This window comes from Geosmithia morbida (genome assembly GCF_012550715.1).
Source record: "Geosmithia morbida isolate 1262 chromosome Unknown scaffold_11, whole genome shotgun sequence".
In the NCBI taxonomy this organism is placed as follows: Eukaryota; Fungi; Ascomycota; class Sordariomycetes; order Hypocreales; family Bionectriaceae; genus Geosmithia; species Geosmithia morbida.
In genome coordinates this window covers 132,132-158,648 of record NW_023336198.1, presented here as the reverse complement: position 1 = coordinate 158,648, position 26,517 = coordinate 132,132, and the positions used below count along the sequence as shown (strand labels likewise).

At 53.6% G+C, this 26,517-nt stretch overlaps 7 protein-coding genes across 7 annotated transcripts; 3 read left to right on the top strand and 4 right to left on the bottom strand.

The window, feature by feature from the left end:
- Positions 1 to 4,281: 4,281 nt before the first annotated feature.
- GMORB2_1834 (uncharacterized protein) lies at positions 4,282 to 5,415 on the top strand (the record flags this gene model as incomplete). Its single annotated transcript, XM_035463815.1, has 2 exons — positions 4,282 to 4,916; positions 4,983 to 5,415. 2 exons carry the CDS (start codon positions 4,282 to 4,284, stop codon positions 5,413 to 5,415), a joined length of 1,068 nt encoding a protein of 355 aa, XP_035320079.1.
- Positions 5,416 to 5,778: 363 nt separating this feature from the next.
- GMORB2_1833 (Acetyltransferase) lies at positions 5,779 to 6,856 on the top strand (the record flags this gene model as incomplete). Its single annotated transcript, XM_035463814.1, has 3 exons — positions 5,779 to 6,365; positions 6,453 to 6,561; positions 6,626 to 6,856. 3 exons carry the CDS (start codon positions 5,779 to 5,781, stop codon positions 6,854 to 6,856), a joined length of 927 nt encoding a protein of 308 aa, XP_035320078.1.
- A 556-nt stretch (positions 6,857 to 7,412) lies between these two features.
- Positions 7,413 to 9,711, top strand: GMORB2_1832 (DNA repair metallo-beta-lactamase; the record flags this gene model as incomplete). The annotated part of the gene is made up of 7 exons (XM_035463813.1): positions 7,413 to 7,458; positions 7,701 to 7,813; positions 7,871 to 7,976; positions 8,041 to 8,330; positions 8,419 to 8,786; positions 8,867 to 9,192; positions 9,260 to 9,711. 7 exons carry the CDS (start codon positions 7,413 to 7,415, stop codon positions 9,709 to 9,711), a joined length of 1,701 nt encoding a protein of 566 aa, XP_035320077.1.
- Positions 9,712 to 9,787: 76 nt separating this feature from the next.
- GMORB2_1831 (ATP-dependent RNA helicase DDX24/MAK5) lies at positions 9,788 to 12,204 on the bottom strand (the record flags this gene model as incomplete). The annotated part of the gene is made up of 2 exons (XM_035463812.1): positions 9,788 to 10,645; positions 10,738 to 12,204. The coding sequence occupies 2 exons, from the start codon at positions 12,202 to 12,204 to the stop codon at positions 9,788 to 9,790; spliced, it is 2,325 nt and encodes a 774-aa protein (XP_035320076.1).
- Positions 12,205 to 12,858: 654 nt separating this feature from the next.
- Positions 12,859 to 19,296, bottom strand: GMORB2_1830 (nucleoprotein TPR; the record flags this gene model as incomplete). The annotated part of the gene is made up of 6 exons (XM_035463811.1): positions 12,859 to 13,794; positions 13,882 to 15,016; positions 15,071 to 16,419; positions 16,480 to 17,761; positions 17,807 to 18,908; positions 19,005 to 19,296. 6 exons carry the CDS (start codon positions 19,294 to 19,296, stop codon positions 12,859 to 12,861), a joined length of 6,096 nt encoding a protein of 2,031 aa, XP_035320075.1.
- Positions 19,297 to 20,793: 1,497 nt separating this feature from the next.
- GMORB2_1829 (Amidohydrolase family) lies at positions 20,794 to 23,786 on the bottom strand (the record flags this gene model as incomplete). Its single annotated transcript, XM_035463810.1, has 5 exons — positions 20,794 to 21,379; positions 21,462 to 21,534; positions 21,618 to 21,861; positions 21,918 to 22,344; positions 22,405 to 23,786. The coding sequence occupies 5 exons, from the start codon at positions 23,784 to 23,786 to the stop codon at positions 20,794 to 20,796; spliced, it is 2,712 nt and encodes a 903-aa protein (XP_035320074.1).
- A 638-nt stretch (positions 23,787 to 24,424) lies between these two features.
- On the bottom strand, positions 24,425 to 26,260 carry GMORB2_1828 (Major Facilitator Superfamily; the record flags this gene model as incomplete). Its single annotated transcript, XM_035463809.1, has 5 exons — positions 24,425 to 24,876; positions 24,946 to 25,698; positions 25,761 to 25,827; positions 25,876 to 25,956; positions 26,081 to 26,260. The coding sequence occupies 5 exons, from the start codon at positions 26,258 to 26,260 to the stop codon at positions 24,425 to 24,427; spliced, it is 1,533 nt and encodes a 510-aa protein (XP_035320073.1).
- Between the last annotated feature and the right edge of the window lie 257 nt (positions 26,261 to 26,517).

Sequence of the window (26,517 nt, the reverse complement as noted above, 5' to 3'; positions counted from 1 at the left end):
GGTGGGAAGGTGGACCCTGGTGATGATATCCTCCCGCCAGTACAAGAAGGAAGAGAAGGCAAGAGGGAAAGTGCGCGAAAGCCCCGTCGAGAGTTACTGCTGTTTTTGATTTTATACAAGACTGAAAGATCGCTTTCGCTGCCTAAATGGCAAGGGACAAGGGTTAGAGAGAAAATAGGTGATGTCTCTGGCAAGATCTCGGGCAAGACGAGTCTCAACGAATGCGTCGATTGGTCTCCCTACAACTGCTAATGGATCATACACACCAGCACAACCTTTTTTGTTCTTTTTCTTTTTGTCTCCTCCACATCCTCACTCCCTCGGTCTATACCTCAGTACGTATCCTCGATATACGTATTCATCCCCCCCTCTTGCCGCCGTCATGATCGTGGTATGTCGCTGTCAAGGGGGGGCCTGGCTGCCGACGCTCCGTCGGCTACGGTGGGGACACAGCCATTTGTAGCGAATAGTGTCGACTTCTCATGGCGTGCTCAAAGCTCATGGAGCCATTGAAGACGGAAGTTATTCGGGGAAGTCGCTGAGCTACCAGCAAGGCAGGGGAGTGCCGCCCCCTACAAGTATCATTTATTAACGTACTAAACACTAGCGTAGAGGTACGTAGTATCAACACAAGAGCCTCTGCGTGCTTGCGATTGCTTGGCAGCGAGGAGCCGTCGCGTTCTCGTAGTAATACAGGATCGGATTTTTATCTTTTCTTTCTAATCCGCATTGTCACTGCAGGTACCTTATAACAAGCACTTGAAGCATTCTGATCCAGATACCCAATTCACCAAAAGTATATACGAGTGATTATTCCAAGATTGAGCACGTACCTACCAGCCCCTCTCAGCATAGCACACCCTCTGGGGACAGACTGGGTAGACTGGGGGCAGGGCCGATTCGCAAAACAGGCCGCGCACGCTCCTAGCCTCTGCTTAGTATGCTTCTCCATTGAACTACGGTACTAGGAAGCCGTAATACTCCATCAATTACCTGACTGTTACTACTCTTAGAAGCTCCGTAGCTCGTAGTTACGAGTACTCGTACGCGCAATCGGCCTAGAACTCCACTGTCAATGCCAATGTACAAGTAGGCCGTGGAGAGCATTACGAAGTACGCATCTTCCTATGTGTTCACTTATAATCTGTACTACTGCTAGCATTACTGCTAAGTAATGCAGGGCAAGGTTCAAGTTGGCTCATCAGACCGAGGAATGAATGGCTAGGCATTAGAGCGCTCCTCGTCGTGTACGTCAGTAACTGGAAGTGATGCAAATTTTAATTATCACACCTTTTTTGTAAGGGTGGGAAGGAACCGTTGTTTTCATTTTACTGATCCTTCTATTAGCCATTCACTTCTACGACTATTTGATTACGAGTACCCAGTACAGATTAGACTTTTTCAATATGTGTGCGTGTCGCGTGTGCTGTGCTATGCCGCTTATTCACCATTTAGGGCAAGTAGTACGGTACTGTGTCTCATAAGTTGACAGGTAATAATATCCCGTTGGTGGTGATGGGCTGCTCCTTCCCCTTTTAGTAACGAACTGCTAATATTTGCATTCGGATCCGTGAAGTTGTGCTTCATCTGTGAGGATTTCGATCAGTGAGAAATGTTAACGATGCTACCTAAGGAAGCAGTAAGACATACACAAGTTGTGTTCGCTGTTATTTCTCGCGCCAATATATTAATCTTACGGTACGGCCAACGGGAAATAATAGCAGTGATCAATTATGATAACAGATAATTGGCTTTTGCTGTATGACTCAGTAGCAACAGCATCTGCTGCGGTATCTGAAGTGTCCTCCGCAACTTCCACCAGTCAAGCTTTCTCCCCCCCCTAGCAAGAGGGGTCTTAGATCTATCCCTCTTCTAATCTGTACTCTCAGTCCCATCTCATCTCTCGAATTATTTTAAAGCTCAACTAACGTATGAATTACAACGCAGATAGCCAACCTATTCCTCGACCTTTGCTCTGCTGTGCCTCTGTCGTACTCCTAGCATGGAGTACCTCCGAAGGCCACACATACACATACACACACGCGCGCGAACAGATCGATAGCCCCGAGAAAACATGTCATTCTTGACCGCTTATTTTCGAGAGCTCTACATCTCTATCTCTATTCATCCCGTCATGCGCAACAACCGACACGTCGTGCGCTGTCGTCATGAATGGCCATTCACCATCTTCTGTTGAAGACATCATCCTGCATCTGAACCATCGCAAAATCGAACAAAGAAACAACGACATTCCGCGGTAGCTCGGTCATGAGCACCCGACAATCCGCGAGACCCACGTTCTGGTCCGAGTACCTACACACACCCCGGTCATAGCTGCAGTTCCCAAGGGACCAAGGGAAGCGCCGCCCACGATACACTGCGGGACACACGGACGGTCCCCTCCCCCTCGTTTCGCATATCTGCCGCCAACCGCGACGGCAATACTCACGCCAGTATATTCCCCACGATCTGATATCCCGCTTTATTTCCTTTACGTGAGTTAATACTCGTATACGTGTGTATACCCCGTATTGATCAACTATACGAGCAGTCTCCTCTCATTGTGCCGTCCTCAGCACTCCATGGTGGCCTGAGATTGTGACGTCGATGCTTTTAGCCAGAGACAACAAAGCACCAACCAACTGTGTTGGTCGCCTAATCCCATCCTAGCATGACGCTGAGAGTGCTCAAAACGCAGTCGCGCTCTCATGTACTCACGGGCCTCTTAGCAACACTCGAAACAGACGTCGCTGCCGTGAAACACGAGCTCACGCGGCTGTTGTTCTATCTAAACGCGGGAAAGTCGTGGTCACAAGGGACGCCTACGGGCCATTGTACCCGTAGGATGACGGTTTTGCCTTTCTCTGTCCCGCCAACTTTACAATAATGAGTACGGGAAGACTTTTTTTTTCTCGATATGTCGACAAGAGGAAACAAAGAGCATTGGCCAGAAATCGAACAATGGCAGGTCTCCGATGCGAGTGTCTGTGTACCCGCGGCCCATGCAGTCCCGTCTGCGGATTCTGCGACCAGCAGGGAAACCCGACACCCTCCTATCCCACGGTGGAGATATCTCCACTAAAATGAAATCACGTCATATATGTCGACGATGGCTTCATCGCGTCTCACAGTGTTGATTGGAGTCCGCGCCGTTCTTCTCTCTTAATTCTCGACAGGTATTAGTTACCTACCTAGAACGGATGCCGGGTCATCGGTGTCCTTCCCAGAAACAACCATTCGTTTGCCGACATTGCCACTCGTTTCGCTCCATCGCAGAGGGGGGTTAAGGAATGGAAATAATGACGTCGGAAGAGTCTTCATATCCGTACCCCATAGACTGAATCTCTCGTCTCTTGTTCCTTTCAGGGGGGACGATGCAAGGTAAGATACTTTTAATGACATGTTCTATTCGTAGTCTCAATAGTAGGATTCTCATGTCACAAGACACTCTGCAGTTACAATCCTCCTTTCACTCTCAACCAGCAGCATTCAGTTGAGACACGGCCAGTGAGGATAGGATTTGGAAGCTGAACAAGGATAGGATATCCCTCAACTAAATATAAAGAATGATATCTCTCTGCTGTCAGCCCCAGAAGCAGTCGATGTAATCACTACAGGGTAAGCAAATTCATCACTTCATGCTCTGCCGGCAGTTTTTTCCTGGGAAATGAGCAAGACGCGCATCCCTGCTCGATAAACAGCGGTTCATCGTACCCTGGCGGACGCACAGACAAAAATGACGACAATGACAGCAATGATGAGGAGTCATGTTTCTTCAGGGTTCAAAGTCATCGATGCTCTTGAACTGTACAAGGGATCGGAAAAGAGATAATGGCACCAACGGTTGGACAATGGCCATTGTTCGTCAACCTCTGACATCTGTCAAAACCAGACACCAACCGAACACTACACTTCCACGTGGATGATGCATTACTGTTGGGCCGTTGCGACACAACAGTCCAATCATATCGATCAGCTGCTCCTCCTCACCTGCGTCGGTGGAAATGAGCCTCCCAATTAGTCTCTGGTTCTGACGCCTAGTATTGGCTCACCGTCGCGTATCTTGGGCCCCCTGGTTCCTTTGCCCCCTTTGAGTCGTATTCACGCTGGAAAGCGAGTGCGAGCAGGACTGATGTACAGGATAAGCCGGTTCCCTTTGAGAGGGGAAAGGCCCAGTTCAACGACTCTAGGCCCTTTGAATCCGTTGAGAGCAAATCCAACCCGTTCTGCGACCCTCTCTCTCTCTCTCTGTCAACCCTTGTCCATCAAATCACCACCAAGATGGACAAGAGACAGTCGGTCGCGGGCGAAACGGTTCGTGGTGGCATCGCCACAGCCTCTGCTGGTGTCACTACCACCGGCGGAGCAAGGAGGAAGCCGACAGGTGTCGTGCCCCTGATGCTAGCATCGCCAACGGCGGTGACAACAAGGGGCGGCGCAGCGTCGCCGCAGACCAACACCATCAGCGACGCCACAACCAGCCCGACGAGTACCACCCTCGGCCAACGTCTCCTTGCCCCGGCGCGTGCTGCCCTCCGCGGAGACGGACGTGTCACCAGCCGCTACCAGACCTTCTTCGAGGACTCGACACCTCCGCCGTCGCCGTCGTACGTCGGCCGGAGCAGCCTGAGCAACAACAACGCCGAGACGGGGTGGGGACATGCACCGCTATCGGCGCCGCTGGGCCTCGCGCCCAAGAACGAGGGGTACGACTACAGATATGACCATGTTGCGCCTCCAGCCCCGATACCAAAGGCCAAGGGATTCATGGGACTGAGCCGACGGGCGTGCTGGATTGTTCTGGGTCTCATCGCCATGGTCATCCTCGCGCTGGCTGTCGGGCTGGGAGTTGGACTGTCGACTAGTCACTCTTCATCATCGTCGTCGTTGTCCGATAAACAAGCAGATGGGAATGAGTATGCTCATTTGTCCTCCCCCCCCCCCCTAATCGTATATGAACTAACAAGGGAAAAACAAAATAGCTCCGGTGTATCTTCTTCCCAAACAGCAACAGCGACGAAAGAGGCAACAGCAACAACGACGGAGGCCGCAACAGAAACAACGACGAGTGCTATCCCGTCGACAACACAAACCGTCGTCGACGTCGACGACAGCGACGCCTGCCCCATGGCCAACAACACGCTCTACAATATCGAAGGCTCGACAAAGCAGTTCCTCCGCTTATGTGGCGTGGACTATAGTGGCGATGGCGGCGCAGATGACCTGGGTATCGTGTACACGGTATCGATGCAGGACTGCATGGTCAATTGTGCGGGCTACGACGGCTGCACAGCCTGCTCGTGGGGGATCCTAGCGGACGATGGGGCGCGTGATAATCATCGGTGCTGGCTCAAGACGAACCTGGGCAAGGCGCAAAAGGCGAGGGCTAGTTGGGACTTTGCGATACTGCAGTAATTCCTTTGTCCTTTTTTATTTTTGTTTTCATTTTGGTAGCCCCTGGTTGCCTTTTTCTTGTATATAACTCCACGTCGTTATGTGTTAGCGTTTTTTTCATACTTCTTTTCAGATAGCCAGTGGCTGACGCCCTACGATAATATTGATACCTTGGTGCATTTTCACTTTGATCATTTGTTTGACACCAGATTGATGCTGCTGGTGAGGATATTTATATGTATCCGTGAATTGATAAGTCGCGATGTCTATCTATACTACGACTAATAGTGGCAGTAGTAATGTAACAGCGGTGGGGTCGAGAGGGGCACATCTTCAATCAAGGGTAGCCTCATACCCTCCTGTCCTTCAAGAACTCCAGTCAGGATGCCTCCCAACGTCCATGTATACCACGAGGCGCCCTCATCGCTTGAGGACCTCCTATCGTCTCACATGCCACGCTCCCTCCCGCTCCTCCGCCGCCTCCAGTTTAGCAAGTACAGGACCGCATCATCACCGGCAGAACGCTTCATACTGGTGGCCGACGACGACAGCTACAATGCCTTTACAGCGGCGTACATTGACGTCTCTGGCGGCCCAGACACGCACATGTGGCTGTACAGTACCTTGGAAGATGGCGAGGCGTACATCGACGGTGACGCTCAAAACCACTATCGCCCGCAGTTTGACCTGCTCGTCCGCGCCAGCATCGACATAGCTAAGGAGTATGGCAAGCCGACATTCTACCCCGAGGGAGTCCTACTCGGCTCTCTGAACACGCGCGTGCGCAGAGTCATGGAGAACATGGGCTGTCTCAGCTCTCGCCTGAGCGGTTACTATGACAAATGGCTCTTCAAGGCAGACAAGCTGGGTGGTGCTGAGGGCTTTGTCCTGCCAGAGGGGATGAAGTGGGATTCTCCCAACTACTCCGACTGTGTGACTGCTGTCGAGAGGACGGATGTTCCCAGAACGCCGTATGTCTCCAAGGAGAAGACATCCAAGCAGAGACAAGGACAATGGACGAAAGATTGGATAGAAGGCTGACAGTGCAACGTGATTAGCGACGTGCTTATGCGTCTTCCTGGTCTCGTCATCCGTCTTGACGACGGAACACCTATATCGTGGGCCTTTATCGGCTCCGACGGGTCTCTCGTCAGTCTGCACTGCGAGGTGAGAAGCCTTCCGATCCTTCTTTTTGCCGTCTGCACACTGCTTACTTGCCGTGGCCGTGTAGGAGCAGTATCGTCGTCGCGGGTTGGCCAAGGCCCTGGCGACAAAACTCATCAAGCAGGGGACTGGCTTCCCTTCGCAGAATGACGGATGGTCCTCGGCTGATGTTGCGAATGATAATCTGGGGAGCCGGGCTATCTGCAAGGGTCTGAATGGGACTGTTGACTGGGAGGTTTCATGGTATATTTCCCCTCCCCTCCTATTATTTCTTTGTTTTTTCCCCACTTGTTCATAGAAAAGATGTTGACGAGATGACGTGTAGGGTCCTGTTCAGAGTGAAAGATGAAGCTCATTGAGCCATCCGATACAAGATCTAATAGAATTAGAAGCATCGCGAATTCTTAAAAAGGATGTAAAACTGAATATTGGCAGTCATTCATCGGTTCCTTCCCCATTAAACGACCAGGCATTACACAGTGCCGACGATCCACAAGTCCGTACCGTATTTGCACGTACAGAAGCACCAAACTCTGACAATTAAGCACCGAATGGTCGCTGGGGGGGTGCATATATACCGTGCGAATAACGAAATGTAAGTCACTTGCCAAGTCGCTCCTTCTTCGGCCACTGACATTGAACTTGATCACCACATCCATCGTCAAACATCGTCACGGCAATGTCGCCGTGGGCTTTAATTTGATTTAAAAAAATCTCTACTTGTTTACCACAGTGACAGGCTAAGGAATCAGAGAGTTTCAACAAGAGCTAAGGAGAAGTTGACTCTCGTTCATCGTCCTCCAACCTTGTCCCGGCCCTTTCTCTCATCGTCGCCCAAGACCTAGACAGACGTCATGTCAACATTCGATGGCATCGTGCCCGAATTTCCAGACATCAAGAGTGCGCAGCCAGGTCAAAAGATATCTTCAGGTCTTGCTGGGATATGGACTGACATGTACAGTCGACTCTTTTCATATTGGCACAAGACCTCCCCTTGCCTGCTTCTTGAGCCATGTCCATAGTGACCATCTGGTTGGTCTCGAGACCCTCCGGAGTCCATTGTGAGTTTGCCCCTACCTTGAGACGAACATGAATGGATACGTGCCTGACCAGACCTCCAAACACAAGTGTTTACTGTTCAGCTGCAACACGCGAGATCCTGTTGCGGTTGGAAAGGTATCCCTGCCGTATCAATTACGCCAAGGGCATTCTGGAAGCACGGCAGCAGACATACAAACATCTCTACAAAGTCTTGGTGCGTCTGACCAGACCGTCGTCGACCTAAATCTCATTAGCTGACTTTCTGCTGCAGAAACCACTTTCACTCGATACGCCAACACGTATCGAGCTCCGTCCCGATCACTGTATCCAAGTTACTCTCTTGGATGCCAATCACTGCCCCGGGGCCGTTATGTTTCGTACGTTCCTTGCACCAGCTATTACATGAGATGGACATCTCAACTGACGATCTCCTAACTATAGTCATTGAGAATGATGAAAACGCCATTCTCTACACTGGCGATATTAGGAGTGAACCGTGGTTTGTCAATTCCATCGCACGCAACCCCAATCTAGTTGAATATACGACTGGACTCAAGACATTGGACAAGATTTATCTCGACACTTCATTCACAAGCAATGTACCCTTTCAGACTAAACGTGAGGGAATATCGGAACTCGTCTACAAGATCTCTCGATACCCAGATGACACCGTCTTCTATATGCGCTCATGGACCTATGGGTATGAAGACGTCTGGGTTGCTCTCTCCCGGGTGCTTAGAACAAAAGTACAGTCTTTACCCTCACCCCTGCTTCTATATCTATTATGTACTAGTATATTGCGTAGCTGACTCGTCAAAGGTGCATGTCGATGACTACCAAATGAAGATATACAAATCACTACAAGCCCGTGTGTCCGATGGTCGCCTCAGCACGACTGTGCACTTGACCCCTGAGGCACCAGCTCTGGTCGGCCACATGTGCGGCAACTCACCTCACCCCGGCTGTCTTACTAAACAGGAGAATGTCAGACTGCATAGTTGTGAAAAGGGAAACATGTGCGAGGTAGCCCGGCAGCCCTCGGTCGTCCATATCCAACCCGTCGTTGCTCACCTCGAGAATGGGGCAGACCTGGATGAAGTGGGCATTGGCGGTGGTGGCGACGACCTGGATCGTAAAGCAGAGATCGGGAATCTCACCCGCGACGATGTCCAGTTTCTATTGAAGAGGTCAGCTGCAGATTACTTGGTAAACGAATTAGTGTACGAGCTAACACGTCTTGCAGCATTGAAACGTCCAATGCACTGAGTGCCGATGCTCGGAATCAAGTCACCGGGTTTCTCACAAATCTCTCCTCAAACGGTAGTAGTAACGTACCTCTAGACATCGACCTAGATCTCGAGGAGCCTGCAGTATTAGAGGATGCTTTGCGTCTCTTTGCCAAAAAGTCAGCACCCGATGCTTCCACGGACGAACGCAACCAAACCTGCGACACCACCGTACCACTCCCTCGAAAGATTCTCTTTCCATATTCAAGACATTCCTCGTATCCAGAGCTGTGCCATTTACTAGAGATATTTCGTCCGAGAGATGTCTGGCCGTGTACTGTGGACCCGGAGAGATGGCTAAGAGATGGTTAGTCACTTCGTCCCTCTACCCTTGTATGTGCGTGTACACGCAACTGATTTACTCCGACATCCAGGCATTACAGTTGCATCACTTTTCGGAAAGCACTGCCTAGGGACTAGCTTCGAATACGACAAAATCCTGGAGCCTCTCAGGCCGACTGCATCCGAGGGCCCGGATAGGGAGAGCCAACAGACACAGCAGAGCAGTTCCTCAGCAGCACATTCAAATATACCCCCTATATTGGTGACCGGCAGATGCGGCCCTGGATCGAAGCGCACATTTGACGAGTACGTGGGTAATTCAACCATTGGCGTCGACGTGAACGGTGGTACCCGCGACGATGAAGAGGATCAAGGCGACTCGCAACAGACGGATGCATCCTTCGCCTCGACACTGTCGATGCGACACTCGGAAGCCAGACATGATGCGTACTACCAAATGCTCCACGGAAAGAACGACAGATGGCCAGAATTTGGTCTTCTGTCAACAGATGGGAATCACTCTGCCATAGAAAAAGAATTATGAATGATCTGGTTCTTGCTTTCTTTAGCTACTTTTTCATGTATCATCATCGTCTTCTTTGGGTATCATACATGTACATCTATAGATCGAAGCCCAGCCCCATGCCTTCGGCCCCGAGGAAGATGCTGGCATTCCCCGATTCCCTCTCACGCAGTAGGGCAGCGACATCGACCCTCCCGCCTGTTATATACCTCTCGCTAACACCCAGGTTGACTCTCTGCGACAGCTCGTGCCTCAACTGCGCTCTCATGGCTCTCATCTCGGCCTTCGACAACCCGCTCGCCGCCTGCTCCTTCTTCTTCCTACCTCCGCCGCGCCCGTACCCGAGTTGTCTCGAGTCTACCTCGTCTGAGTCGTATATGACTCCAAGATCTTCGGCCGCAGATCGCATAAACGAATCGTCCCCGTGGGCCTTTTCCTTAGCCAGTACCGCATCTGCCAGCTTCTTCGCCAGGTCGGTGCGGGGCTTGAGGCGTGAGACAATCTTGCGGTCAATAGGCAGCGTCTGGATGACGTGCTTACGGGCCGCCTCGGCATGCACTTTGCCGGCCAGACGACGCGTGGGAAGAACTTCGTCTGGCGAACACAGCATGACACTCACACCTTCGCGCTCGGCGCGTGCGGTACGACCGGATCGGTGGACGTAGGTGTCTGCCGCGCGGGGGACGTGGTAGTGCAGCACCATGTCTACCTCGGGGATGTCGAGACCACGGGCAGCCACGTCGGTGGCGACGAGGATGGAGGATTTTGTGGCAGCGGTGAAGCGCTCGAGAGACCGAAGGCGGGCCTTTTGAATCATCTGCGAGTGCAGAGGCAGGGCGTTCAGGTTGAGGTTCTGTAGGAAGGGCGTGAGGCGACGGACTGCCGAGATGGAGTTGGCAAAGACGAGGATGCGGCGCTTCGGGTTGAGGATCAGGGCTGTGTAGAGGTAGAGGTCCTGCGTGTTTGTTAGCATCTGCTTTCTTGACTTCTTGGATACGTAGCATGCATTGGAAGGGAGGGAGGGGGTGGGGGGAGGGGCCTTGTTACCTTTTCCATAGCACCACACTCAATCAAGCCTTCCTTCAGCTTCTCAGCCATTTGTCGCACAGGATCCACATCGATAAACTTGGGCTCTGAACGGAACCGAAGACTCTTCATGAGATAGCCCATCTGGCCATCATCTCCGCCCTTTCCGTTCTTCTTGGGTCCCGTCTTCCTAGGACCTGACAGCTTGGTCTGTAGCTCCTTGTCGAATGTGGCAGAGAAGACGAGCGTCTGTCTGTGGTTGCTGTCCTCGTCGCCGTCGTCGTCGCTGCCGCTATCCTCATCGTCGGCAGGGCTGTTCCTGTCCAGGGCACCAATGACATCCTCAGCCTCCTTGAACTGGCCAGCCTTGAAGAGACGGTCCGCCTCATCGACGACAAGGAAGCGAATTTTGCTAAAGACGTCCTGAAGCTTCGAGTCCCCCTCGAGGACCTCCCACAGACGACCGGGCGTACCGATGACGATGTCTGCGCGGGCCAGCTGGCGACGCTGCTTCTGGATACTCAGCCCGCCAGTGATGACGCAGACGAAGGGCGCAGAGGAAGGCAGACGGTCGCACACGGCCTTGATGTGGTCGCCTATCTGCTTGGCCAGCTCGCGCGTGGGGCTCATGACTAGGGCGAGCGGCTGGTGCGTACCCTCGTCCTTTCGCCGCTCAAAGTCCTGTTCGGTCCTGCCCTCGGCCAGCTCCAGCCACCTCTCGACGATGGGGATGCCAAACGCCAGCGTTTTACCCGATCCCGTCTGAGCCTTGCCGATGACGGACTCGCCGCTCAGAATGTCCGGGATCGCCCTCTTCTGGATCTTGGTCGGCTTGGCGAACTTCAGTCCGGCAAGGGCAGACAGCAGCGGGGGCGACAGGCCGAGCTGGACCCACGGTGCCATGTCCATTTCCGAGTCATCGTTGTCATGGTATTGGAGTGCGCTGAAGGCATTGCCGCCGACTCTATGGGAGTCTTGTAGTTGGGCGTCTTGCTGCTGCTGCTTTTTCTTCTTCTCCTTGATTGCGGGGGTCTTCTCCTCTGTACCCGTCTCCTTTGCCTTTGTCTCCTCCTTATTTTTCTTCTTGCCCGGCCTCTCCTCTACCACATCTGTCTTTGTGTTTGTCTTCTTCTTATTCTGCCCCTCCCCCTCGACGGGCTCAGCTTCTTGCTCGTTGTCGTTGTCGTTGTCGCTGAATCCTTCGAAATAATCCTCCTCCCCCTTGTCATCACCGTTGGTATCGGCATCGGCCTTGGTCTCCCCCTCCTTGACCAGAAATTCCACCTTGTTACCGTTCTTGACGACGCTGACATTGTCAATCACCTGGAGGCATCCGAAGATGTCCTCGTCCACCGACTTCCATGCCAGGGCGTTGGCGTCGACTGCCCGTCGCGGGGTCTGTTTCTGCTTCTTCATTCGCTTGGTCGCTGATGAGGCAGGCGTTGTAGCCGTCGCTTCAAGCTTGCGCTTCTTTGTCTGGGGCGCCATCTTTTCTTCTGTTTCGTATACGTCGTGTGTCGGTTTAGTCTTGATGGAAGACGAGAATGGTCACGGAGAAAATCTATGCGATATGGTCTTGGCGGACTGCAACTTGGAACATTCTTTTTTCTATAAAAAAAAAAAAAAATCTTTCTGCCGGTCTGTCAGCTCTAAATATGGTAGGCGGTGAGATGAGCTGAATTCACACTGCACTACCTTCAAATCTGGTAATATGAGCGTCAAGTTGGACTTTCATCACGACGCATATAACAGATACAGCATCATCATCGAGTATATGTAAATAGTGGAAGTCATTTTTGAAAACAGACAAAGAAGAGTGAATTTTTAGGTGGAACCTGTGTTCCCAATTGGTAATATGGAGGGAATAGTGAGCAAGAAAAAAGAACCGAAAATAAAAAACAGTACAGACAAATCCAGTACACATGTCTTCCTTTTTTCCCTTTGCAACGTCGCCCTCTCTCATTTGATCCAGTAAATTCTCCTTTGAACCTGGAACCCCCCAGAATATGAAGTGTAAAATATGGAAACGAGCAGAAACAGAAAGGAAAAGGAAAAGAGAACAAGATAGATAAAAAAACAAATTACGTCATGGTACAGCTAACGTACTCCCCCTCTTAACCATCAGATGACAGAGTCTCGCCTCTAGTGAGCTCCCCTTGCCCTCTTGACTCCTCCGCCAACCTCGGAATCTCCACGAGGCCTCTTGGTCCCTGGCTGGAACTCCTGAGAGTTGGGATTTAGATTGCCAGGACCTCCTCCACGTCCACCACGGCCTCCTCCGCGACCGCCGCGACCGGGCTGAGGAAGTCCAGAAGCGTGTCCTGCGCCGCCGCTGGCAGATCTCTGTCCCGGGGGAACGTAGGATCCGCGTCCGCGTCCTGCGCCGCCGCCGCGTGGCATGGGGAGGCCTGAGCCGCCCTGCTGACCCTGTTGCTGCGGCGGAGGGACCTGGGGCTTAGCAGGCAGCTTCGAAGGCTGCTGCTGGTCCTGCTGTTGCGGAGGTTGCTGCTGGCCCTGCTGCTGAGTCTGCTGAGCCTGCTGAGCTTGCTGGGGTTGCTGGGGCCTAGCCTGGGGAGGTGCTGCCGCCGTCGCGAATGGGTTTGGTGTCCCCGAGGCGCCATTGTTGGCCACTTCAAACGGATTCTTAGGCGCCGGCGGAAGGCCAGAAGCAGGAGTGCCCTGGGCCGTCGCCTGACCCTGCTGCTGCGTTCCTTCGGAGGCAGTTGCGTTGGTCCCTGCGGGCATCGAGGCCGCTGCGGCCGGAGTTGCCGGGCTCGGTGCTGCAGGCTTGGCAGCAATGGGGGTGGCAGGAGCAGTGCCAGGAGTACCAGCAACGGCGGCCGGCTTGGGCGTCGAAGAGGCAGCTGCCAAGGCATTGGCCTTCTTGGCCACCTCCCAAACCTCAACGACGGGTTTCTGAGGCGTGTCCTTGGCCGCTGTCTCTACCACGCTCAGCTTGGCCACCGCCGCCTTGAGCTTGTTCTCGCTCATGTTGATGCGCAGCGTCGACTTCTTGGACTCGAGCATCTGTGCCTGCTCCCTAGCAGCCATGATCTTAGACTCAAACTCGGCGCTTGTCTTGGCCTGTTCAGCCTCCACCTTCTTCTTGATGTTGGCTGCTACGATGCTCTTCACGGTAGCATTGCTCGAGAGGAACTGGCGTACGGCCGCATCGTCGAGCTGTGACAGGTCGAATCCGGCGCCGCCCGTTGCTGTGCTCGGCGTCGGTGGTGCTTCTTGCTGTCCGATGCCATTCTGCCCGCTACTCGCCTCGACCTTGGGCTGGGGCGTAGCGGGGGGCGCCTGCTCGCTATTGGGCGCGGCCGCCGCAGCTGCGTTCTCCGCCTTCCAGATGGCCTTTTCCTGTTCCAGCTTGAGCCCCCACTCCTCCTCCTTCTTCTTGTACTCCTCGTCCATCTGTGTCCGGCGCTCCCGGAGCTTCGAGTTAAGCGTGTCCTTCATGCGGTCCGAGCGCTCCTTGATCGTCTGCTGGATCTTGCTCTCAACCTCAATTGCCCGCTGCTCATACTCGGCTGCCTTGGCCTCGGCCGCAGCGATCTTGTCTTGGAGTGCCTTGCGCTCCTCGTCCGAGAGGCCGGCAACGCCACCTTGGGTGGCTTCAGGCGCAGAGGCGGGGGTAGGGGCAGCAGCCTGGGTAGAGCCATCGGCCGCTTCACCGCTCGTCTGGGGAGCAGCTGCTGTCGCCTCCTGGAGCTGTTGGATCGTCCGGTCTCGTTCCGCCACAGCCGCCTGCATCTCGGTGCGAAGGATTTCGAGCTGCTGCTCAGCACCCAGCTTTTGGGCGTTGAGCGCCTCGAGCTCCTTGCGGGCGTCTGTGAGCTGCCTCTCAAGCTGGGCCACGACCTCGGCCGAAACAGAGGCCTCGGCTGGTACTGGAGCGGCAGCGGCCTGAGGCTGCTGGTCCACGGCCATGGCGTCCAGGGGAGGTGCTGGCTGCTGCTGCGGCTGCTGCTGGCGCAGTTCGTCAACCTGCTTCTTGAAATCCTCAATCTGCTTTTGCAGTTGTGACTTCTGTGTCGTCGACTCGGTCGCCTCCTTGCGCACATTCTCCAGCTCCGTTGTCTTCTGGCTGAGCTGTTCTTGCGCCTCGTGGAGCTGCTGCATGGCCACATTCCTCTCGCCGGTGAGCTTGCGCGAGCGCTCCTTGAACTGCTCCGCGAGCTTGGAGCGTGTCGTCTGCCAGTTGTTGCGTTCCGTCTCCAGCGTCGCCGTAATCTCGGCCAGCTGGTCCTTGAGCGGCTGCTCCGACTCCTTGAGCGATTTGCACTCCGCCTCGAGCCTAGTCACCGTTTCCTTGAGGTTGTCCATCTCAGTCGGGTCGACGCGTCCATACTTGGTGAGGATACCTTCGACACGCTTCTGCCAGCGGTCGCGATCCTCCTGTACCTGCTTAATCTCCTCCTCCAGGAACGTCTTCTGCGTCTTGATGGTGTCGATCTCAGCCTCTAGCGGCTGCACCTTGGCCTCAATCTGCTCGACCAGCTTCGTCTTCTCCGCGACCAACCCCTTGAGCCTGGCATTCTCGTTGCGGAGTGTCATGCTGCTTTCGCGGTACAGGTTGAGTTCGTTGAGCTTGTCCATGAGATCCTGGTGCATGATGGATGAGCGGCCGTTCTGCGCCGCCTGGTTGCGCTCCTGGTCTAGCTTGAGCTTCGTCTCGTCGAGCTGAGACTGCGTGTACTCGAGCTGCTGCTGGAGGCGCTTCGATTCCTGGGTCTTGAGATCGTACTGCACCTCGAGAATCTCCTTTTCACGGCGCAGGTAGCTGTTGAGTTCGCGGAGACCCTCGCTGGCATCGCCGATGGGCACAGGTGACATGCCCTCGTCGCCGTCGCCGCCACCGGACTCGGGGTCGCGCTTCTGCTGAAGTGAGTTGACCTGGGACGTTAGGCCTTCAAGCTGCTGGTGGAGAAGCTTGTTCTGGGCATCCACATCCTTGCGGCGCGCCTTGAGCTCGTCAATCTCCTGCTCGAGACGCTGCTTCTGGTCCTCCCACGATGCTTCGCTCTGGGCCAGCGTAACCTTGGCTGACTCAGCCTCAGTGCGTAGGGATGTCGTCTCGCTCTTGAGTTCGTTGTATTCGCCACGCAGCTGCTGTACAAGCTTGGCGGCCTCGGCGTGCTTGACCAGCTCCTGCTCGTAATCCTGCTGGGCCTTGGTGGCGATGTCGGCCTGTGCTCGGAGGTCCTGCTGGTGGAAGCGGGACATTTCCATGTGCCTGGCGCTGTCTTCTTTGAGTCGCGCAACCTCTTCGTCCAGGATGGCCTTCTCGTCCTCGTAGCGTCGTGCGACTTCTCCCATGGAGTCACGCAGGCTCGAAAGTTCAGAGTTAGAGCGCGACAGCTCACTAGACATATCCTCGATGCGCTGCTCTAGCTCCTTGATCTTCTTGTTCTTCTCCTCCACAAGCACCTCCATCTCCTGCTGGTACTGGCTTTGAGACACCCGTAGGTCCTCAAGAGTCTCCTCGTTGCTCTGGCTGAGCTCCTTATATTGTTCGGCCTGGGCCTTGGTGTTATCTAGATGGGTCTTGGCCAGGTCCAGCTCGCGCTTGAGGTCCGAGACTTCGTTATTGAGATCCTGAATCTCCAGCTCGAGCTCCTGGTCGTTGTTGGCTGTGACACCAGGGCGAGGAGTAGGTCGCGGCTGCAGACGGCCGACACGCTCTTCGGCGTTGCGTAGCTCGACCGTCAGTTCATCGACGCGAGCCTGAAGATGGTCACGGGTAGTCTTAACACTGACGTGCTCCTCCCGCAGCTGGCTAAGACTGGCCATGAGCTCGTCGATGCGCTTCTGGGCCTCCTTGACCTCATATTCCTTCCTCAACTGCAACTTCTTGGTCTCCTCAGATTCGCTGTTGAGCTTCCTCTGCGCATCGCTCAGTTCCCGCTCCAGCGTCTCGACGCGAGCTTGGGCCTTGCGACGGGCCTCCGACTCCGACATGGCTCTCTCATTTTCAAGGGATTGTTGGGTCGATAGAAGGTTGTTTAGTCTGTTCTTCTCTTCGATAAGACCCTCGTTGTCCTTTGTCATGCGTTCGTGAATGTCATTCCATAGCTTCTTCTCGGCCTTGAGATTGGCCGTCTCATTGCGCATGCTGTCCAGGAGCCCTCTGGCCTCGATGAGCTCCTCGGCAACCTGCTGGGTTCGGATATCCTGTTTGGCGGCCGTCTCGGACAGAGCCTGGCTGCGCTTCTGCAGCTCCATATTCTCGGTCTGGAGGGCAACATAGTTGCTCTGTAGCATCTCCCTCCGCTCGGACTCAAGTCGGGCCTCCCCGTGAAGCTTGATCTTCTCCGTCTGCAGCGAGTTCTTCTCGGCCGTCAGGTGTTCAATCTGGCTTCGGAGATCCTTGCGAACACCGTCCTGCGCGTCGCGGAAACCATCGTACTCGGACTGGAGCTTGCGGAGGGCCTCATTCAAGGATTCAATCTGCTCGGCAGGCTCAATGCTGGTAAGCGGGAACCTCTGGCTGCCATCAAGCGATGCGCGCATCATGGAGGCATCGTTGCCGTTGGCGCCGCGCTGCTGCAAGATGCGGCGGAACATGTCGCGCTCCATTTTGTAGCTCTCCATCGTGTTCTTGATTGACTTGGCCTCCTCAGCCATGTGTTCCAGCTCCTGCTGCAGCCTATCAACCTGGTCGTGGTCCTGCTTGGCCTGGTGCTTGGCTGCCAGAGCCTCCTCACTCTCAATCTGCTCAGCCAGCTCGCGCGTGATGCGAAGCACCTCCTCATTCTTCTGCTGTAGTGACTTGATATCCTTGAAGACGACAAGGCGCTCCGTAATGAACTGGTGGGTGTCCGACATGTCGGAAAGGGCCTCCTCGGTGATTTCGCCCCTTTCAAGCTGCTGCAAGCGAATCTTCTCCTCGTCGGTGAGCTTGTCCATGCCCTTCTCGAGTGCATAAATATTGAAAACGAGGTACTGTGTCTGGGTGCCCAGGTCGCGGACCTGGTTGCGCAGAATGTTGACCTCGGCCTGAGCGGTTGCGAGAGCCGACTCCGCCTTTCTAGCGGCCCTTCTGGAATTGTCACGCTCCTCAAAGCTTTGTTGAGACAACTCCGACATCCTTGCAATCTCTGTGCGCAGGGTCTCGGCCTCGGACTGGAGTTCTTGGATCTCGGGCGCCTTGGCCTCAAGGTCGGCCATCATGCTGTCCAACTCCTCCGAGAGCTGGTGGCTCCTCCTCTTCTCGCTAGCCAGCTGTGCCTTGACCTGATAGAGCTGTTCGATGGCCTGGGTAGCGGTAATGACCGACTTGCTGCGGATCGAACCGGGCGTGGCAAAAGGCGACGATGCCCGCGGGGCAAAGGCGCCGTTGGCACGGGGGGTTTGGGGGCCTGAGGATGCAGGCGGTGCCTGCTCAGCACGGATGTGGAGCTCGTCAATCTCGCTCTCCATATTCCTAATCTTCTCCTCGAGCTCAGATCCGGCCTGGCGCTCCTGCTCTAGCTCGACGCGAACACGGTGAATCTCGCCTTCGTAGTTGTCTCTGAGGCGGGCCTTTTCGTTCTCAAGATCGCGTACGCGTTCCTGGTGTTTCTTGCTAAGCTGGTCTGACATGTCAGCCAAGCGGCGCTGATCATCAAGTTCGTGCTTGTAGCTTTCTATCGTTGTGGCAAACGAGCCCTCCTGCTGCTGCAGCTTAACGAGGACTTCGTCCGCTTTTGCCTGCATAGTAGCCAGTCGCTCACGCAGCTGCTGGTCGGCCCTCTTAAGAGTTTCCATCTCGGATTTGGCATCTTCGTTTTGTCGCTGGAGCTCTGCGATGCGAGCACCCTTTTCTTTACGGTATTTGAGGGCCTCGTCACTCTTGGTCTTCAGTTCGGATTCGAGCCACTCGCTGTTACGGCGGGCAAGGTCGAGCTGCTGCTGGAGGGATTCTTCGCGGTACTTGGCACTGCTGAGCTGGCCCCTGGCATTCTGTTCGGCTTGCTGAAGCGACGTGATTTCGCGAGAGAGTTCGACATTCTTCTGATGCTGTTTGGTGAGCTCCTCGGTAAGGGTCTGATCGCGCTTGTTGTTTGATTCGATGATGCTCAGGCTGGTTCGGTTCGATGACTGGAGCGTCTCAATCTTGTCGCTGAGAGCCTTGATCTCATCATCGTGGCTTGCATCCTTTGCCTTGAGTGACTGAAGTTCGTTCTCGACGTTCTGGCGCTTGTTTTCTGCAAAGGTCGGGGGCCAAGGTTAGATACGAGTGAGCAGAAGCGGGGGGAGCAAAATATATGTTGGTCTGGCCGGGCACGGATGGGGTTACAAACCTTCTTCACGGAGTTGCTGCCGCGTCTCCTCCAGCTCCTTCAGAGCCTTCTCAGCAGTAGCTTTTGAGGCCGTCGAGCGAGACTCGGAGCTGCGGACGGCGTTTTCGAGCTCAATGTCGGTCTGAAGCTTCTCGGCGTACAAGGTGTCAAACTCGTGGGCCTTGGCGGCGACAGCCTGAAGCAGGGTGGAAACAAGCTCGATGGTGGGCTGTGTCGTCAAGTTGGTAATGACGGGCTGATCGAGGCCTAGATGGCCTGCGATGTATCCCGCATCCACCTGGACGGCAGCCATGATGAATGCCTACGTTGTGAGCAGCGTGGGAATCCTCATTCCCTGACGCTATGTAGGCTCAACACGGCAACGCGACCACGATCGAAAGAGACGGTGAGAGAAGGGGGAAAAAGTAATAGAAGAGGAAAAGAAGGATAAAGACCAGCGTCCCAAGCGACTCTTGTAGACGGTCGGTCGGGCAGCGCTTCGGTCGTATGCGCAAAATGGCGAGAGGGGATGAGTTGGTGATGGAGCTGAAGCAACAGACCAACAAACAAAAAGAAGGCTTCAGGTTCCTTCCCTTTGTTCGCGTTCAACGCCTCGCAGCTGCTGCACCAACAGGAACGCCGCAAAGCCAGATGTTGGTCCGTGCGACCACGTGCACCAGCCACATTGTGCACCAGCCACGAGCTGTTTATCCAAGCTTTAGCCGATGTGCATTGAGATTACCCTAGACGGTAATTTAGAAATCTTGAGCAGTTTAAGAGTCTGAAGCCATATAAATGAAGTCTTCATGATACAGTCCACTCGTACAAATAATTTAGAGATATTCTCGCATCCCATCAAACGTCGATAGAAGATCTTATCGAAGTTAAGCTCTTGTTCTATGGGTGAATATTGCTCGTTACCTTCAACCACCATCAAGTAGCATCCAACACATACATGTTTTCTACAAGTCATGAAGATACAAACTTCCAACACGAATTGAAGACTTTCAGAGAATTTGGAACTTGATGTGCCTCAATCCAGTGACTTGATTGACAGTCATAAAAAAACCATTTAGATACAATCCAGGTTGTCTCCTCTGATATAGTCGAAAACAAGCCGATGGGGACCCAGCCCTACACTAGCATTGCGCTATATAAGACTCAACTTTCAACAACTCCTCATCCATCCAACATTGGTCGCGTGGCCCAATGGCAAGGCGTCTGACTACGAATCAGAAGATTGTGGGTTCGATCCCCACCGTGACCTTCCTTTTTTGCCCTCATTGATGATCTATGGCATCAATAACTCGTAGATTTTTCAAAGCATGTCACAAGCTTCTTTTTGTGTTACCCTCATCTTCTTGGGATCATGGGCCGCCGCCAGGGGGAGAAGGGGGGGGGGGGGCATGTGAAGCCTGGTCTAAGACTTGCATGTAGCTCTCGATGACATTTAGATGCAGCTTACCGCCAAGTATAAACACAGAGAAATAAGAAAGGAAACACAATGTGCAGTTGTACTTGCTAGACATGCGGTATTCGACGGCCTTGACGACTTTGCCGGCTATAGACTGTCCAAGGCACTTTTGAGGTCGGTAGTGGGACAATGCAGAGAGAAACTATGTCAATGATCTGCAAAACATGTTGTAAGTCTACCTGCCCCATTCCCAATGCATACTTACACGGATATTGACAAGTTGCTAACCTCCGTCACCCACTGTCTACATCAATCGGCACATATACCTATTGAGAATGGATGGGTAATACACGACGGGAATAATATTACACAACTAAAGGCGTGCTTCTGACTCCTTCAGTCAACGTCGGGCATGCAAGCCCGCACCTTGCCCTCCTCAAAACTCATGGCAACACGAGCTCCGAAATCGAACGGGTTGCCTTCGTATACAACAAAGTCGTCGACTGGCTCAAGCTTCAGGATCGTCTCAATGTTCTTAGACACCAAGTCGAGTGCCAAGCTGTGATTGCCAGGACCAGCGATCCAGCCAGCTTCCCAAATGCTGGTTCTGATGTGGTTGTTGGTGTCGTCCCAGTTGGAGATTCCCACTGTGACACCTGCATCTAGTAAGACCTGCGGCCCAAAGGCATCCGTCAGAGGCGGGCCAGGCAGACAGTTGCGGCCGTCCCAGAACAAAGGTTCGCAGCCCCAGAATGGTGAGACAATGACGGGGATTTCAGCGTCAGCAAGCTGCGATGCCAGAAGATGAGCTTCACCACCGCCCATAATGACAATATGAGCACCGGTCTCGCGTTTCAGAGCAATCATATGAGCAATGACGTCCTTGTTGTTGGTGTGGATGACGACTGGCATGTCGCCATCGACTGCACGTTGGTAGGCTGGGTGGATATGCTTCTCGATTGTGAGAAGATCATGCAGTTTGCTGATTTGAGATGTTATCGATGGCGTTTGGGAACCTATATAATTGGTTAACAGATATATCTGAAGCGTGGAGAATAGCTCACCTACTCTTGCCATCATGCCCGATAGTAAAGTGCAGCGCAGGCCCTGATGCGGAGATGGCGCCGTCGTCGAGAACTATACTCAATCAGTATCATACTCGCGCTGAATATATCGTCTGTTTCTCTTTTCTCCTTTCTCCATTCAGAAAAATTCCTTACCGCTCTCTGCACCGGCGCGGAATCTTGTGCTAATTCCGTGGAAGAAGCCCGTTGTAATGGGCGGCGTCACTATGCGCGTGATGCCACCGGTGTAAGCTCGCCGAACGTGCACACCATCAAACTTGATGCCAAATCTGCTTTCGAGAGGCCTCGAGTATTCTTCGCCGGAAGACGCTCCATCAGTTGTTGATGGCTCTTGACGCATCTCGACAAGGCCGTGTTGCCGTGTAACGATAGTGAGACCCTTTTTCGGCAATTAAGTCAGCCAGGTCTTCTAAATGGCACGAATTGGGAACATACCGGGACTAAATATCCATCGCTGACGTTTATGAAAGCGACACCTTCTTGTTCAGCATCCTTCACGTCATCCTGACAGCTCGATCCGCCGACGCACACCACTTTACCGGAGCGGACAACGGCAGTTAGATTCCGCCCATATATACCGTCACCCCGGAGTCCATTATCGCCGATGTAGCTTTGCGTAATCCCGTGAAGAACAAAGTCTGACTGGCCAACGTCGCAGCTGCTGTTGATTCCCGTACTTGGGCGTACTGGAGGAGCATCTCTCGCATATGCCAGACCCTCGGACTTGCGCCACAGCTCCTCCGAAGCACGAACGACGCTGTTCCCTTCAATGTAAACTCCTAGCGGGGTGGCGCCGACGCGCAATGGATGCCTGTCCCAGATAACCAGGTCGGCATCATATCCAGGTTTCACAAATCCAAGTCTGCAACTAGTTAGCGAGCTCGATCGACAACTGTACATAAAACTTCGACAGTTTACACACCTATTAGAAAGGCCCATGATACGAGCTGGTTCACCAATGACAGACGATATGGCATGCTCGGTGTCAAGGCCAAAATGGTGCGCGATTTGTGCTTCGTATATCAGCCATTGGCCATGCTCAGCAGGATGGTCTCGAGTCAGGGCAAAAGGAACACCGTGGTCGACCACGTGCTTGGGCAAATACGAGCTCACATCGTAGAGCTCCTTCTTGTCACCCCAAGAGTCCGAGAACCCAACGATGCTGATTCCCCTTCTCTTGATCTCCTCCGCGACGAGGTCGGAATGCAGAGCATGATGTAAGGCGGTGATTTTGAAGCCGAACTCATCAGCGTGATCAAACATGGCAAGTATGTCCTCGGTTTCATACCCGTGAATGTTCACACGAACGTTGCCGCGTAGGACATCAACCAGCGTTTGCCACTCCAGAGAGCGAGGATATTCAGTTGACAGCGATTCCCGACCAGCTGTAGTGGAGGCTGCTTCGCACCACATGTCCTGCTCCTGCTTCAGCCGCCGAGCATTATCATATGCCTTCCTGAACCAATACGACTCCCCGAGCCTTGTTGAGGGACCACCGGGTACGTTCTCAAATTGTCTCTTCTGGTTCTCTCCCATGGCCATCTTGAGATATCTCATCGGTTTGGGGCTGCCCTCGGTGACATTGACGAGCATGTCGCGCACCGAGTCTGCCTGCCTCATCTTGACGACAACACCTTCCCCTGAAATCAGGTTCTTGGCGCCGGTGAGAACCAGCGAAGTCGTCACACCGCCGCTGCCAATGATCGGAATGGCCTGGTCATGGGGCTTGAGCGCATCAACAGCGCGTCCCCAAGGTGTAAGTGGCGCCGATATCTCGGTCACGTCCTCGGTCGCCCAGAGCTGGGGCGTCTCTCGGACACCAGCATGCGAATGCACATCTACCAGCCCGGGCGTTACGATGCGTCCCTGAAGATCGACAAAAGCCGCGTCGGAGGAGGAAGACAGATCTTCGAGGCTGGGGAACGTTGTCGATACTTTGGTGAAAATCGAGCCCTGCATTTCAATGCTGCATCCCAACGTAACCTCGCCATCTCCGTTGATGAGAGTTGCATTATAGAAGACAGTGCGTATCCCATTCCTGGGAAGCGATAGCCTCTCGGTGGCAAGTTCATAATTCACGACCGGATGCTGCTGGTTGAGCGCACATTGGGAAACACCATATTCAAGGTCTGCCGCGGGGAGCACTTGGAACGTGTTTGGCGCTGTTACACGCGTTGGCGTCCAGCGTGTCGACAGGTAGTAGGTCGTGACGATTGCTAGAATACAGCTCGTAATCGAGCTCTTCCCGAGACCTGCTGCGGTTCTTTGATGGCTTCCATGCGGTCCCCCGTGCCACTGGGGCATTTGTGAGGTCTTCATGGCAACAACGGGTAGTTCCGGATTGAGATATTGGCCAAAGTTGTACTGGCAAAACAACCCGAGCCTCGAAAACGCCCACGGTTATAATGTAAACCATTCCGATCCGATCCAGTAATACGTGCTTATCACAATGCCTGCTTCGAATTACATAGACTTGGTCCATCCCCGGCGTTGATAGCACAAGCCGAGGAACTTTCCCAATCAGGAAATGCATGACCGACGGACGAGGTGAAGGCGACGATTGCACTCATATACTACCATGCACGATTGTGCTGCTCTTAATCAATATCCCTGAATGATTGTCTGCCGTCACCTTGCACCCAGTCATAGCCCAAACCTCGGCAGAGGTCTTCCGCTTTTAGGTCGTCTTACAAGAGAACAGTTATTGCATGGATTCCTATTTCCTATGCAGCATCGTAGCCAGTGTCTTGGCTACAGCTTTCAAAAACCATACAGGTACAGGGCCGTCTTGGCTAATTCAATGCGGTTATTGTACAGTTACAAATATGTTCGAATCTTCGTCTCTTCGCTAGGCAAAGCACCATTAGACAACAACAACAACAACAACAACAACCCCCGGTTTCCAATAGCAAAATGCATACATAGCATGTGTACCCACTGCCTTACATGACATAACGGAAGATGACCTTCTGCTGCTTATCTGTGAGGTCTAGGAACTCGTCTTGTTCCACTGCAGCCTCTGTTACTTCCGCGGCCATGCGATCACGTTTCTTGTTCTCCCAGATCAAGTAGTACCTCAGGGCGATGGTGAAGACAATGCATAGGGCAAAGCAGACGAATGATGCTCGGAATGCTGTCTCATACACTGGCGCCTCCTCGGCAAGGAATAGCTGTGGAGCAATGACTTGGCCGACACAGAAAGCCACGTACATCATGGCGCCGGCGGTGGCCTTCTTGGTGTAGCCCGCAAAGTTACTTGAAACGAGAGACATGGTCAATGTGCCGACGATACCGTGCGTCTGCACGATGTAGTAAGACCCAAGAAGACCACGCTGGTTCTCTCGGGGGAGGGTGTAGAGGAGGACTGCACCAATGAGGGCCGGGATTTGGCATCCTGTGTTCTGTTAGAAACAGCCGTACTGAATCGGGCACCAACCACCAACACCATCCGTTAGGTACGTACCAGCAATGAGCCATGTCCTGATATTCTTGAACTTGCTTGTCATGAATCCTCCAAAGATGATGCATATGGCCTGAATGACACCGAGAGGAACCAGAAGGAGAGTGGAGTAAAGCGTGCTGTACCCGAAACCCTTGACGACAATGCTGCCGAACGAGGCGACACCCCCCGCGGGGATGTCGTCCAGGAAGAAGGTAGCAACGAGCATCCAGCACTGAATATCCATGATGCACTCCTTGAATTGTGACCACTTCCACACGTGGTTCTCCACACCGGTACGGTTACTGCGTACGCGTTCGATGGCAAGGGCCCGATCGTGTTCAGACAGCCACCGGGCATTCATGGGGGAGTCGGGCAGATAGAAGAACAGGAAGCAGCCGTACACGACGGTTATGGCTCCAAAGATGATGAAGAACCACGCCCAGTTCGGCACAGTTGACGAGTTGATATGCGCAATTCCGTAGCCGAGAAGGCCGCCGCAAACCTGGCCGATGGAATTGCCCAGATACCAGAATGTGATGCGCAGTGGCTGCTCATCGCGGAGCCACCACTGGGAGGAGATGACGATGAATGCGGGGTTGATGCAGGACTCGAGACAGCCCAGGATGGCACGGATAGTCATCAGGCTTGCGAAATCGCGAGACGCCGGCATCGTCATCAGGACCGCACCCCACAGGACAGTGGCACATGCCACGAAGCGACCGACGGGGAAGCGCACAATCAACCGAGCGACAAATGGCTGCGATACCATGTATGCTATGAAGCATTGGTCAGATGTCTCCACAACGCGTGCCTGAGGTTCGGAGACGATGTCTTACCCAGATAGAAAACAGAGCCAGAAGCCCAGCTGTACTGGTCTCCATGCAAATTCTTTGGCGTGTCAACCTACTGCAGAAACTAGGGAGTGCGTGTGCAATTGACGGGAGTACATACATGGTCATCAATAAGACCGAAGTTGGCTGAATAGGACAAGGCATTCTTGTCCATGAAATTGAGGGTGTAAGTGATGACCATCTTCACACAGAAGGTTGTTAGTATGGCGCCATCACACACACACACACACACACACACACCCCCTTTCGCTAACAAGAGAGGGAGGGAGTAGAGAGGGAGGGAGTCAAGGGGGAAAGAATCTTACAAGAGGCAAAAGATGCAGGTCAATCTTGCGCAGGATGCGCTTGTTCTCGGCCTCAGTCAATGGCCCGACATTGTGCTCTTTCGCGAACTGAAAGGCCTTGTCAACTTCATCCACGGCACCCTCAGCAACGGACTCAACAGCCTGCCTGTTCTCGGGCTTCTTCTCCAACGTGTCTGCCATGACGTGCGTGGTTCAGAAACGTATGTCGGGGGATGGCCAGCAGACTAGTGTCATCAAGGTCCTCGAGGGTCATCTCCTCTATTAAAGACGGGAGAGCGCATCCTATGCTCGCATGCTTATCGGCTTGGGCGTGGTGCAGGGGGGGGGGCTTCCGTTGACGAGTGACTCCTGGTAAGAATTATTAGATGACCACATCTCAAAGGGCTTAGTGGCACATGAGCGGCACTACGACGGTGCGGAGGTGGGGAGATGCGGCG